Source organism: Pteronotus mesoamericanus, unplaced genomic scaffold (assembly GCF_021234165.1).
Source record: "Pteronotus mesoamericanus isolate MK-2021 breed Mesoamerican mustached bat unplaced genomic scaffold, CSHL_Meso_final contig_557, whole genome shotgun sequence".
Lineage (NCBI taxonomy): Eukaryota > Metazoa > Chordata > Mammalia > Chiroptera > Mormoopidae > Pteronotus > Pteronotus mesoamericanus.
In genome coordinates, this window is record NW_026555200.1 from 4,596,080 (window position 1) to 4,610,816 (window position 14,737).

General features: G+C 44.3%; 1 protein-coding gene across 1 annotated transcript in view; it reads left to right on the forward strand.

The window, feature by feature from the left end:
- Positions 1 to 14,737, forward strand: part of MTOR (mechanistic target of rapamycin kinase) — a 111,576-nt gene that overhangs the window by 24,626 nt on the left and 72,213 nt on the right. The window contains exons 20-25 of the mRNA XM_054579749.1: positions 6,259 to 6,345; positions 8,783 to 8,950; positions 9,419 to 9,531; positions 9,845 to 10,007; positions 11,077 to 11,169; positions 11,847 to 11,993. Coding sequence (XP_054435724.1) covers positions 6,259 to 6,345; positions 8,783 to 8,950; positions 9,419 to 9,531; positions 9,845 to 10,007; positions 11,077 to 11,169; positions 11,847 to 11,993 — 771 coding nt within the window. The remainder of the gene's footprint in view (positions 1 to 6,258; positions 6,346 to 8,782; positions 8,951 to 9,418; positions 9,532 to 9,844; positions 10,008 to 11,076; positions 11,170 to 11,846; positions 11,994 to 14,737) is intronic.

A 14,737-nucleotide genomic window follows, 5' to 3' on the forward strand; every position in this document is an offset into this window, starting at 1 on the left:
AATCTGAATAATCCTACAATTTACCTATAAATTTCCTCAGGTTTTCATTCTAGATAATCATGTAATGTGCAAAAAGAAAAAGATTGTTTGGGGTTTTTTTGTTTTAATCTATGAACCAGTTATTTTTCTTACTGTGTTTCTTGGACCTTCAGTGTTGAATAGGCTTAGTGACAGTGGAAATTTTTAATCTTAATCCTGATTTTAATGGGACTGCAGTTAAGATTTCACTACTAAGAAAAATGTTTACTGTAGATTTTTGGTAGATAGCTTTTAAGTGTATGAACATTCTCTCATGGTCTTGATTTGCTGAAGAGCTTTTATCATGAATGAGTACTGGAGTTATCAAATGCCTTTCATTTGTCTGTTATAATGATTATATGGGTTTTCTCTTTCAGTCTCTTAATATGTTGCATTACACTGATATATGTTCCAATACTGAAACATTTTTGAACTCTTATGTAAAACTATCTTGGTTATGATTTTCTTAACACATTGACTTTAATTCTACTATTTATTTTACAATTTTTACATCCATGCTCCTTAGTGGAATTGATCTGCAATTTTTTTTAAAAGATTTTATTTATTTATTTTTAGAGAGAGGGTATGAGAGGGAGAGAAACATCGATGTGAGAACCATTGATCAGTTGCCTCCCACACGCCCCCAGCGGGGGGCCTGGCCTGCAGCCCAGGCGTGTGCCCTGACAAGGGATGAACCTGGGATTTTTCGGTTTCAGGTGGGCGCTCAGTTCACTGAGCCACACCAGCCAGGGCTGTAATTTTTTTTTTTTTTTTTTACTATAAGTTTAAAAATCTGCTTAATTTTTCAGTTTCTTCTTGAGACAGTTTTGGTCACATTGTTCTAAGAAATTTTTATTTTATCTAAACAATAAAATCTGTTGGCATGAATTTGTTTATACTATTCTTTTACATTTTAATTTCTTGCTAGAGATTTGTCATAGTATTTTCCTTTTTCAAGAACCAACTTTTGCTTTTGTTGATCTTCTCTCTTGTAACTTTGCTTTTTTTTTCCATTATAATTTTCCTCCTATTTTCTTTTTATGGCTTTTAAAAAAAATTTTCTTACACTTGACTATTAGCTTATTATCTGTCAGTGTTTCTTTTTGTCTGATATCTGTTATGGCTGTAAATTTTAATCCAAGTATTATTTAGCTGCATTCAAAACTTTTTAAAACTTTATTGAGATGAAATTTACACACCATAAAATTCTTGTTAAGTATAAATTGAGTAATTTGTGGTATATTGACAGTTCTGTAATCATCACTACAGTCTTAATTTTAGAAAATCTCCTGCACCCCAGAAAGAAACCTCCCGCCCCTCTGTAGTCATATTCCATTCTCATCCCAGCTCCAGGAAACCGTTTAACCACTTTCTGTCTCTATAGATTTGCCTTTGGGGGGCATTTCATAGAATCGAAATCCTATGGTGGGGGGTGTGTGTGTGTGTGTGTGTGTGTGTGTGTGTCTGTCTGTCTGTCTCTCTAGCTTCTTTCACCTAATGTAATACTTTAGAAGCTCCTTCATAATTGTGGTATGTATCAGTAGTTCATTCTTTTTTTTATTGATGAATAGTAATGAAGTATTTTCATTAGTCTTCAGAAATATTTTTCAATGTTATGATTTCTTCTTTTGCCATTGAAAGAATGGATATTTTAATTTGCAGACTTACAGCATTTTTAATTTCTTTTGTGGTATCTTTCTAACTTAATTGTACTGGGTTTATGATTCTTTGATGTTCACTGAAACTGCCTTAATAGTCTGATAATGCTCAATCAATTTTGAACAATGCTTCCTCTGTGCTTGGGAATAGTGCAGATTTGCTAATGTTATGCACAAGGTCTACATATATCATTAGGTTATTACTTACTGTGTTCAATTCTTTTGTATCCTTAATTTTTGTTTACCTAATCTTATCAGTTACTGAAAGAAGTGAGATAAAGATCTCCTTTTATAATAGTAGATTTATTAATTTCTCATTTTGTCAATTTTCTTTTACATATTTTGGGTTATATTATTAGGTGCACACAAATTTCAAATCATCATATCTTCCTGGAAAACTCAGTCATTTATCATTTTGCAATAACCCTTTTTATCTTTAATAATACCTTCTTTTGCCTAATACTAATATAGCTACACTAGCTATTTTTTTGGAAGGATGTGTCTTATCCTTTTATTTTTCACTGTCTTGTGACTTTTGTTTTAGAACGGTCTATAATGTACATAATAATATAGCTAGGTTATCTTTTTAATCCATTTTGAAAATCTTTGTGTTTTAATCACAGTAAACTACAGTTGCTGTGATTGCTGATATACTTGTGTTTGGCTTTACTTCCACCACCTACTTAGTGCTTTATTTTTGTCCTGCATTACCTGTTTATTTTCTTTTCTGTCCTTTTTTGCCTTGAGCTTTGGTTTTCTTATCTTTTGCCCTCTACTTGTTGGCTACTTTTAATTTTATTAAACATTTTGTAATGGAATATTTCAGTCATAAAAGTAGATGACATATTAAATTTTCATACTCATCAATAATTATTAGCATTTTATTTATTTGGTTTCATCTAACTCTCACAACCCCTACATACACACACACACACACACACACACACACACTTTTTTTCTGGTGTATTTTAAAGCAAATTTCAGATATTGTTTCACCAATAAATACTTTTTCCCCATATAACTACAATTATGACACCTACAAAATTAACATAATTATTTAATATCATTTAAGATCAATCCTTCTTCAGATGTTCTTGTTCATTTTAAAAATTTCTTTCTATATTTTGTTTATTCAACTCAGAATTCAAATACGGTTAACACATGGCATTTGGTTTACCTTGTATGTATCTGGTTCTCTCTCTCTCTTTCCTTGTTTTCCTCCACTTTTTTTCATGTCATGTATTTGTGGAAGAAACCAGGTCATTTGTCCTATAGAATTTTCCATTCTGGATTTGGCTGATTGTATCTTCAAGGTGTCTTTTAACTTTGTATAAACTGGTTATTTTGGAGGCTTGACTATGTTCAGGTTCTAGTCCACATTTTTCATCCTTGTCCATCAGAGATGCATTCTGTACGTTTATTTTCTGTTCACTAATTCTTCAGCTATGTTTTTTTGACCCATCATTGAGTTTTAGGGTTTTTTCCCTGCTCCACCCAGCACCCCCAACTCCCTCAGGCAAACCCCACACCATTTTTCATGTCCATGGGTCATGTGTATAAGTTCTTTGGCCAGTCCGTTTCCTATACTGTTCCCACGGCTATTCTGTAACTACCTACTTCTACTTCTTAATCTTCTCACCTCGTCACCCATCCCCCACACCCCACTCTTGTCTGATAACCATCAAAATGCTCTCCATATCCATGATTCTGTCTCTGTTTTTCTTGTTTGCTTAGTTTGTTTTTTAGCTTCAATTGTTGATAGATACGTAGTTTTATTGTTCATAGTTTTGATCTTCTTTTTCTTAAATAAGCCCCTTTAACATTTCATATAGTAATGGTTTAATGATGATGAACTCCTTTAGTTTTTTCTTGTCTGGGAAGCTGTTTATCTGCCCTTCAATTCTAAATGATACTTTGTTGGGTAGAGCAATCTTGGCTGTAGGTCCCTGCTTTTCATGACTCTGAATATTTCTTGTTAATCTCTTCTAGTCTCCAAATTTGTTTTGAGAAATCAGCTGACAGTCTTATGGGACCTCCCCTGTATGTAGCTAACTGCTTTTCTCTTGCTGCTTTTAAGATTCTCTCTTTATCTTTAACTTTTGGCATTTTAATGATGATGTGTCTTGGAGTGGGCTTTTTGCATCCATCATAATTGGGATTCTCTGTGCTTCCTGAACTTGCATGTCTATTTTCTTCACCAAATTAGGTCTACTTTCTGTTCACTAATCCTTCAGCTATTTTTTTGAACTGTCATTGAGATTTCACTTTTAATTACATTTTTAAAAAATTTCTAAAGTTATCCTAGGTTCTTTCAAATATGCCTATCTTTTGGTGGTATCTTATTTTGTATTCACTGTTTTTATTCTCGCTATTTCTTTAAGAATTTTTAAACAGGTTTGTTTATTTTATCCAGTAGTTCTAATATATAGAAAATCCTTGATGGATTTAATTTTGTTGTTTATTATTTATTCTGAGTCACACTGGCATCGGTCCATCCTCTGTGTTTTATAATTTTGGATGCATGTATCATATTCAACTGGGCCTTCCTTGGAGCAATACTGAAAAATCTGCTCTGGATTTACATTTGCTTCTGCCGGATGATTCCCGGATGATTCGGAGAACTTTAAGTTAATTTCTTGAGTTTCTCAGGCCACACAGATAGTTAAAATAACCCCTAAACCCATAGGAAAGTGGCCTGAAATTACAAACTTGTAGGGAAGGCATTTTTTCTACCTGGACCTCACATCAAACCTGACAAATTTTGTTGCATTTGCTACTGGGCAATTGGGGTGAGGCATGGTGGGATGGAGGCAGGGATTCACCATTTTTGTTAATAGGTAGCCCTTTGGAGGTCTGGGTTTATGAGAAAAGTTTCAGTTCTGATAATCTAGTAATGTTATCTTTTATGCATTACTTTTAGGCTTTTCATAGCAGCGGGATTTGGGAGGAGATCTAATCTACCATATTTTAGGAACCAAACTATGTGTTCTTTTTAAACACTAATGTTGGGATGGGGGGACAACTTGTGAAAGAATCTGAGGGAGAAGAACAGAGGTGTTTGCCGGGCTCCTTACCTGTGAATGAGGCACTTGCCTGTCCGCTGCTGTGTGGTCTGTGCTTACGCCTCCCCCTTTACACTTCACAGGAAATGACAGCAAGAATCAGGAGGCTTTGTCCATCTGTCTCCCCGCTGCCCCTGACCTTCCTGCCATCCCGCTGCGCCCTTTTTCTTCCAGGGTACATTTCCTAACCTTCGTTCAGGTTTTACACAACAAAAGTATAACTAAAGAACCACTATACTTAGAGTCATGTTCCTTGCTTTCTGTAGTGTATCTTCACGGGGACCATTTAACAAAAACTGTCACAGTGAGTCCGTGAGGGGGGTAGAGGAGATAGGCAGGGATGGCTGTACTAAGTCAGGCCTGTGCCATTCGGTGACCGGGCTCTGGCCTGGTGCCCTGTCAGCAGAGAATGGGAACAAGCTCGCCTTGAGCCCAGTCCTGCAGGTCCTGTCAGTCTCTGCTCTTCAGGTAATGAGTTCTGGACGTTTGTTACTCACTGTTTGAAACACTTCTTATTCCAAATTTAGCCAAGTTTCAAAATGGGAATAAGAGTGAAAATATGTACATTCACCACTAAACTATTCTTGTTAGTGGAGGTCAGCCACGGCATAGAGCGCTATAAAAATCTTTTGGGGAGGGGCATTTAGAATGTGATTTGCTACTTAACACTCACAATACTTAGTGCTGACATGCAGCACTATCTGAAGATCGTAACAAAACAAAAACTACACCCCGAAGACCTCTTTACCCTGAGAAGTACTGAGGTTTCCCTTCCCCAAGCCCTCCTTATGCCCAGCTTTCTGTAGTGGACGGCATCTTTTCTTACAATTGCAAGGTACCAACCTTAATAGAGTCTCCTTATCCCATCCCTTCCCCAATTTGCTTACTGTTTTGATTCATAATTTCTTAGAGACAGTTAACTGATTAATTGACCTAATTAATTAATTACTATAAATGAATTACAGTGCCCATAACTGTTCACTGTATGTATTTTAGAAAGTAAGCGGTAGTGAGTTGGGGATGAATAAACAAAAGGTACGTTTACAGTTGACTGAAGTTTCATGTTCATTTTCCAGTCTGGTGATTCCAGAAACCCCTCAGCGATGGCTGACGTTCGCGGAGCGAACACTCAGCGGTGTTCGTGTCCCTGTCCCTGTCCTAGTGCTCTCCAGGTGTGGCAGCAGGCCTGCGGCAAACGCTTTTATCTCCATTTTCCCAGTGAAGAGGCAGGGCGCAGAGAGCGGCCCGGAGCTCACAGAGCTAATAGGTGCCAGAAAGGCTCAGAACAGCCGCCTGCTCCCAAAGCCCCTGCCACGCGGCCACTGGCTTGCCTGGTGTGTGAAGCCATGGACAGTTGTTCCCAGTCCCCATCACCATCTCCACCAGAGGTCTTAAGTCTGATCCTTTGCAACTTAACCTCAGCAGGTGGGGCGCTGCGGGAACGGGTGCCGTCGTTCCCACGGGCTGAGGGTGACCCTGGGAGTTCTGGGGCCAACGTGCTGACCTCTCCTCCGTTTCAGTTTCTGTTCCAGCAGCTGGGGATGTTGGTGTCCTTTGTGAAGAGCCACATCAGACCTTACATGGACGAAATCGTCACCCTCATGAGAGTGAGTAGAAGTTAGTGCTTTGGTGTGTCCCTCTGCCTGGGCTAAGGGAGGTCAGGAGCAGGCTTGGCTCCCAGGGACGTTCTTTCCCGGGGCACGGCGGGGCCCTTGCCACCCGAGGATAAAGTGGAGGAAGGCGACCCGCTGGGTTAAGAAGGGGGCGGGGCGCTGTCCGCTGCGGGCTCCCAGGTACTGGAGGACAGGTGTGAAGGCTGAGCAGGAACCCGAGGCCATTGTTCGCCAGAAATAGGCTCTTGAGTTCTTTGCTCACACACAAAAAAGCCATTAGAGTTTAACATCCCAGCGGTGCCCCACTGTCCCCACGGAAGCCCAGAAAACCATGGCCCCGAGAGCCCGCGGCTCGGGTCTTCCGGGGCCCCCGAGTCCGGGGCCCTGTCAGCACGGAGGCGGCGGGCGATGCCGGACCCTGCCCCTCCGAAGGCCCGGGCGCCACCTCGGACCGCAGCGGCACCGGAGGAAGGGCCCCATCCCAGCGGTGACAACATGCTGTGAGCCCGTGGCCTCCGCACTGAAGGCAGTGGCGATTTTCTGCTGGAGGGGGGTCCTCCTGCCATTGCATATACTTCAAATGTCTCTGTCAAGAAGGTTGCTCTGCAGAGATGGCTGTGTCCTCACAGAATGAGAAGACAGTTCTTCCAGTGATGTCTGTTCTTCTCCACCAGACCTTTGTAGTTAGCTTGGCAGAAGCAGCAGGACTAAAATCAAAGTGGCTGCTTACAGAGCTGAAAAACTCCTGCGTGAATGAATAATTCAGGCGTGTCTGTTCCCTGAGTCCTGCCGCAGAGGCCTGGGAACGAGGACGCCCAGGCAGAACGCTGAGGAGCCCGGCGCGGCAGGGCGGGCAGGCGCGGGCTGGGAGCCCAGGCGATCTGTGGCTCACTCCCCCAAAAGACTAACTAACGGCCAAAACATGGGGATTTCAGGCAGGCAGCCTCGCACCTGCAAAACACAGCTTTCGATTCTTCTAAGCTAGAGAAGGTGCAACAGGGGTCCTCTTCCGGCTGTTGATCCTGGGTGTTTTAATGAGCTCCCTCGAGCCCAGGAAGAGAACAGCCTTTGTGAACAGTGATCCGCCGTCACCCCTGGGCAGGCCGCCCGGCTTCTTTGAGGTAGAGGGGCCCCCGTGAGGAGCCGGCAGTCGTGCAGCGGGGAGGCGGCGCTTTCTGAAGAAGCAGAGTGCAGTCTAGTGCATGAACATCAGAAAAACTGGAGGCCATGAGATCTGTGGTGTTTCTTTGGTGAAAATTCTTTATCTAGAGAAAAACAGCTTTTTCAGAAAGAACGTTGTATCAACGTCTTCTGGTATGGTTTTCACTTTCTAAACTATGATGCTTTAAAAAAAGAAAAGTGAAAATAAAAATACCTCATGCTTCTATAAAGCCTTTCTCCTGAGGAGTTATCCTTTGTTTTTATTGATTTCTACTCTGAATTACTTGGGGGCCACAGAGCATTAAGAGGCGTGTGTGGCCCTCATTAGAGCGTCTGTTACCGGTAAGTCTTCTACTCTGGAGGCTCTAAAGAAGGCAGGAGGCAGCTGTCTTTTTAGTTGACTTGAAATGACAGCTTTTCCTGGAGTCAGAGACTTGGGCCAGTTTGCCTTGCAGTGCTGAGGCAGGACCGGTGACCAAGCGACCAATTTTTTATTTTAGTAGCTTATGCAGAATGTAATTATACGGGTATAGGAAAGTGCTCATTTTGTATCACTATCCAGGCCTGAAAATGGTACAGGACAGTTGTCAGATGATACCTAGCAAAGTCTAAACTCAGAAAGGTCAGGGAACCTTGTTTACAGTGAAATCACTCTCTGGGAGAGACCAGGTGATACCCAAAGTGAAGAATCCACCCTGGATGACTTCAGTGCTCCAAGTGACATGGGCTTAGTCATTGTTTCTTCTGTCAAGGTGCGTCGAATGGCTAGAGTATGCCAGGTGCTCTGCTTGATGCTGGGGAGACAGAGATGGATCAAGGGGGTTCTTGCCCTTAACTCGCTTACAGTCTAGTAGAGGAAGGGTTGCAAAGAAAATTAAATATTACAGGTGCTAGGAAAGAGGAGGGCCAAGGGACCCAAAGTGGATCACGGAAGGAGAACAGGAAAGCCTTCGGAGGAGAAGTGAGGTTTGAGCCAGGCCCAGAAAGATAGGGCTTCGCTGAGCAAGAGGTGGGATTCTAGGCAAAGAACAGCATGAACAAAGCCCAGAGGAGCAAAGTAGCCGTGTGCACTCAGAGAACTGCAGTTTTCATTTGTTCCCTCACTGTGACAGGATACAAGGAAGCCCAGGGACAGGAGGATGGGGAAGGGGTTCATTTTGGGGCAGACGGTGCTCACGACATTTTTGCTCCCTTTGGCCATCTCGGTTCCTTGATTCATATTTCAGCAGAAGAGAACCTGGCTTTGCTCCTGTCTCTTCCCTCTTTATAGGAATTCTGGGTCATGAACACCTCAATCCAGAGCACGATCATCCTTCTCATTGAGCAAATTGTGGTCGCTCTTGGGGGTGAATTTAAGCTCTACCTGCCCCAGCTGATCCCGCACATGCTGCGGGTCTTCATGCATGACAACAGCCCAGGCCGCATTGTCTCCATCAAGGTGAGTAGCCAGGGCGTCTTCTAGAGAGATTTCCCAGCATCCATCAAGGTCAGCTAAGAGACAAGACCCCGTTCTGAGTGACAGTGGTGCTTGATCCACAAGACTGAATCCAAAGAATACAATACCTGCTTCACGCAGCTTACAGTTTGCAGAATGTTTACAGGCCTCCTTGATTATCCTTATGTTTTGGTAAATATTTTATCCCAGACCAAATTTCTCTATTATCTAGCAAACGGATTCCTTACCAATTGAAATAAGCTCACAGAAAGCAAAGTAATATATAAGCAAAATAGAGTGAAAGCAGAAAATGCTTCCAAAAGAACGTCATCCAAAGCCCCATAATAAAGGCTTTTCGGAGTCCCCCCCAAAGCTCAATGCATTATCCGTAGCAGGCGCCCCCCCCCCCCGCGCTCAGACAGCTGGCGCCTGGCTGTACTTGTCGTTGCTGGGCTTTGCTCCCTCTTGCAGTTGCTGGCTGCAATCCAGCTGTTTGGCGCTAACCTGGACGACTACCTGCACCTGTTGCTGCCCCCCATCGTGAAGTTGTTTGACGCTCCTGAGGTTCCACTGCCATCTCGAAAGTAAGCACCTGCCCTTTGGGACGAACAAGCTTCAAGCTTCTAATGTTTTGTTGAAAGTGTCTTTTTAAGTTCCCAGGCCATCTTTTTGTTGTTGTTATTTCAGCTCCCATTATTTTAATGTAAAAATGTCCCAGGTTTATGGAAATCTTAACTGTCCCCATCCCACTGGAAAATATGTTGGATCCACGTCACCCCAAATACCTCAGAAGCCATCCCTTCCCGCGTGGCGCTGGTTGCAGAGGTCACCCCCAGCCACTTCTGTGCCTTTGGGACTATACTGTTAGCAATCACTGCACGGTAGCGATTGTCGTAGGGCAGCCCTGGAGACGGTCGACCGCCTGACGGAGTCCCTGGACTTTACCGACTATGCCTCCCGGATCATTCACCCGATTGTTCGAACCCTGGACCAGAGCCCAGAACTGCGTCCCACAGCCATGGACACGTTGTCTTCACTCGTCTTTCAGCTGGGCAAGAAGGTAAGGCAGCCTGAGCAGGTGCACCTTCGGGAAGAGGACTTTGTGAGCTTCTCCTTTTGTCTGTAGGCCTCACACCTCTGTCAGAAAACTAGGAGTCATTGGCACTTTTTTCCTTCACTTATTTTATTTAGCAAATATTTATTGAGCCACCTGTGTGGGTTAAGTGCTACTCTGAGGATAACATAGTAAACAGAATGATGTCCTTGTTCTCACAGAGCTTACATTCCAGCGAAGCAAAGCTAATAAACACAGCGTGTCTCACAGAGTGATGGTGGGAGTGGGAGAGATGCTGTTTATTCAGGGCAGACGGGAAGACCTCTGATAAGCTGACACTTGAGCAGGGACTTAAATAAAGTTAAGGCCCAATCCCAGGGAGTTGGATGCAGGCAGAAGGAACGGCAAATGCAAGGGAGGGAGGTGGCAGCATGCTTGGAGGGTTCAGGGAACAGCCAGAGAGCAGCTTGATGTCAGAGGAGGGAGCAGCGGGAGGTGCTTGGAAAATGTCAGAGATACGGCAGGGATGAAGTGGGGCATGGGAACTAGGCGTTGTAGGCCAGCGATGCTCCAAATGTGATCCCAGATGAGCAGTGTCCCAATCTGCATGGCTGGGAGCTCGTTAGAAATGCACACTCGCAGCCTCAGCCCGGAACTTCCCCTCCCACCCCCGGTGATTCTGATGGCATCTGCACGTCACCATGGTAGCCATCGTAAGTGCTCTGGCTTTTACTCTGAGCCAAGACTAGAAGTCTTTGGAAGATTTTAAGCACAGGATGACTATGATGTGACCTAATGTATTTAAGTGATTGCTCTCCATGCCACGTGGAAGAATAAACTGGGCCAAGGGTGGAAGCAGAGGGGTTGTTAAAAGGCTGTTGCAGTAACCCAGGTGGCAGGTGATGGGGATAAATTTATAGCAGAGGGCGTAAAAAGTGATTCTTCTGAATACCACAGAGTTAGCCCCCAAACCAGAAGAAATACCTAGAATGTAGTTTAGTGTTGATAATGTTCTTTTCTCTACTTTCCACTCTCCAAACTAATGGTTTCTCATCTCCTTCCTCTCCTGTTATAGTACCAAATTTTCATTCCAATGGTGAATAAAGTTCTGGTGCGACACCGAATCAACCATCAGCGCTATGATGTCCTCATCTGCAGAATTGTCAAGGTGAACTGCACTTTGTTTTTGTTTCCAAATCCCCCCTAGTCTTTCCTATTAGTATTCTTGTCATCTTAGCTAGGGGAGTACATCTACCTTTTCTGTTCTCAGCTAGGGATTGGCAAACTTTTCTGTAAAGACAGTACATTTTTTTCAGCTTTGCAGGCTGTGTGGTTTCTGTTGCGACCCCTCAGCTCTGCCACCGCGGCCCGAGAGCAGCCATATGCGCACAGAAATGAATGAGCCTAGTTGCACACCAGTAATACTTTTCTTATGGGCACCAAAATATGATGCTCTAATAATTTTCATGTGTTACAAAATGTTACTCTTCTTTTGATTTTTTTTAACCATTTAAAAATGTGAAAGCCGGTCTTGGCTCTGGGCCACACAAGCACAGGCCGTGGGCTCTGCCGCCCCTGCCCTCGTCACTTCACCACTGCTCGCAGTGGCTTCCCCCTTGCCAGCTGCATGCGCATGCTCTTGTCAGTGCTGGCCAGTGACCAAGAGCGACCAACGAAGACGGGTCTGCGGTGGGAATACAGCCTCACCGTGTCCGTGCACGGAGCCATACCTACTTAAATCCTGGCTCTCTCAGAAGGTGTGAACCTCCCGAGGCTGGAGGGTGTTTTCTAAACTGGGAGCACCTTGCGGAGTTGCAGGTTTTGTCTACAAATCTCTGGTTGCAGGGCTATACCCTGGCAGATGAAGAGGAGGACCCTTTGATTTACCAGCACCGAATGCTGAGGAGTGGCCAAGGGGATGCGTTGGCTAGTGGACCAGTAGAAACGGGACCCATGAAAAAGCTGCACGTCAGCACCATCAACCTCCAAAAGGCAGGTCCATCGTTTCTTGGGAGGCTTGGAAATGAGAGGCCTGCTCTTCTCTCTTGTTCATAACTCTTAGCTCTTACAACCGTTTGTATAAAACAACTGAAAACCAGCCCAAGAATTTTTCTGAAAATCTAGATACCATGAACTTGGGTCATTTTGTCTCAGGATGTCTGAATTATAAATCTCTTTTCTTAGAGGGAAAATAAAAATCAAAGTGTTCTGTGCTCCCTTGGAGCTTCGATAATAGAACACTTCGTTGCAAATAACATTTTATATGAATGGAACACAACCAGTGAGCCCCCTACTTAGCACTGAGACTGATGCGGGCCCTTTAAAGCAGCGCTTCTCAGACTCCTCAGCCTCATCAGCTGCGGGGGAGCTTGGTAACATGCTTGCTCTGATTCAGGCCGGTCAAGGTCAGGCCTGATATTTTGCATTTCGAACAAACTCCCAGGTGATGCCCATGCTTCCAGTTCATAGACCACACTTTAGGTAGCGAGGTGTTTGATCTTTGCAGATACGTACTGAATCCTCCATGCTGACCGAAGCCTAGGCTATGACAAGCTCCTCACCACGTATGCCATTAGTCATCCACTTAAAAACAGGCAGTTGCAAAGCCTCTGTAATGGATCTGAGCAGAATAATCATAGTTACGAAACTGACTTTAAAGTAAATACATCAGGTTGCTTGTTTTTCCAGTTTTCATTAGCCTTTAGTGCTTCTGGGGATTGTGAGCAGCTCATGGTTTGGATTTAAACATGGTGTTCCTTGTCCTCTGTTAGCAGCTGGCCCGGGGCAGCTGCACTTCATGTGTAGCAGCAGATCGAGGTGCGGAGCTGGGCGGGACTGGGTCCCAGCTGCCCCGCACCCTCCCTGGCCAGGCCCGTGTGCATGTGTTCACACCCCGTCTGGGGCCCGTGGGGTTTATTGCTGACGGTGGCATCAGCCTTGACCCACCCAGACAGCTCTCCAGTGGGCACAGCTGAGAGAGACGTAGTTCCCGGCGGCGCAGCGGGAGATCCCTGGGTCGGGTGACGCGGCATTCCCGCTGCAGGCTTTGCGACAGCTTGTCCCAGACTGCAGGAGGGAGAGCGAGGTCATCAGTCGCCTGGCATTCCCAGGCATTTTTGCGGCCACCCTGCTGACACCTCACCTTGAGGGAATGCCAGGCAGGGAGGCCATTTCCATCCAGATGTTTTCGGCCTGCCCAGGTTCAGGGTGTTCTTCCAACCAGGCAGCCGTCCACCCTGCTTTAGAGCTTTGGTCTCTATTTTAGGAAACTCCCCAGTAGTCTAGCTTGCTTCCAGGAAGCTTCGCTTTCTACCCAGGACTTGGAAAAATAAGCATAACCATTGCCAAACAGAGAAAAGAATGAAATCTCTAGTTTATCTCACCTGAGAGAAGAGGTCAAGTTCAAAAACCCTAAGCAAAATCTTCCACGGCTGCCTCTCAGTTCCATTTCATTGAAAAGTAATTTGTGCTTCCACATATTTATGTGATGATAATTACGGATGGGTATATTTACCAGTTTTAACCAGCTTTGCAAATTACAGTCTGCCACCTCAGCCACATTTCTATTGGCTGTGCTAACAGAGGATTTACCTGGTACAGAAAATAAAAACCATCTTTGTACACCCGTTGAATACCTTCTCAGATTTTCAGCAGCTTTTACTGACTTATGATCATCTCTTGAGCTTACCTTCTGAATGAGTAAGCTGCCATCCCGCCAGCCTGCACCAGCAGGACCAGGTGAGGCCATCAGCAAGTGGCAGGTGGGTGTCAGGAGAAAACTGGCTGGAAGCTGGTGTTTAAACAGATACTACATACAGGACCCAGAAAATTGAGAGTTGATTATGGTTTAAATTAAAGAACAGCAGGGAAAGGCCCAGGCCAGGGACTTAGCCTGACTGACAGATTGTGCGGTTGTCCATTAAACTAACACTTTTTAAGGACCTATTTGCTACCATGTATTGGATGGTAACAACAACGATTGGATTAACAGCTACCGACATTCGTTGAGTGCGTTCCACGTGTCAGGCACTGCTGTGAGCACTTTACGTACTTCATTGGTTCATTTAATCTTCACAATAACACTATGAGTTAGGTACTGTCATTACTGTGCCCATTTTACAGATGTGGACACCGTAAGGTCGACAGATTGAGGACTGAAAGGTTAAGTAATTTGCGCAGTGTCAGCTAGTAAGTGGTGGAGCCAGGATTTGACCTACTGATAGTGTGACTCCAGAGCCCAGTCTCTTAACCACTGTGCCGAATTTGCCTCTCCCTCACCCAGGCTCACCCTCACGTCATCAGAGGGCAGAGACGTTAGTAATGCTTTCTTGTGTGTGTCCAGCTTTTAAAATGCTGTGTACTACAGTACAGCTGTCCAGAGACACATTGTGTAGGGGGGAAGCCAGAAATCCATGGATGGAAAAGGACTGATGTTCCCATTTCCCTCAGCAGAACGGGGTCTAAAAAGCAAGTCTTTGGTATCTAGTTTTACCCTTCCTTCTAGTTCAAGGGTTCTCATTGTCCGCTCAGTGAGAATCCTTCACGCAATTTCTTAGTTTGTTTCTTGTAATAGCTCTACTTCAGTTTCTGACATAAAATATTAGTTTGTGTAATGTTACTCATTGGTAACTTACCAAAAGCAGCAGCAAATCTCCAGTTTATCCCAAACAGGTGATGGGTGGAGTCATCGATGGTTAGGTGCTGTAGCATGTGGGGGTCTCTTTCACTCCCTGGGC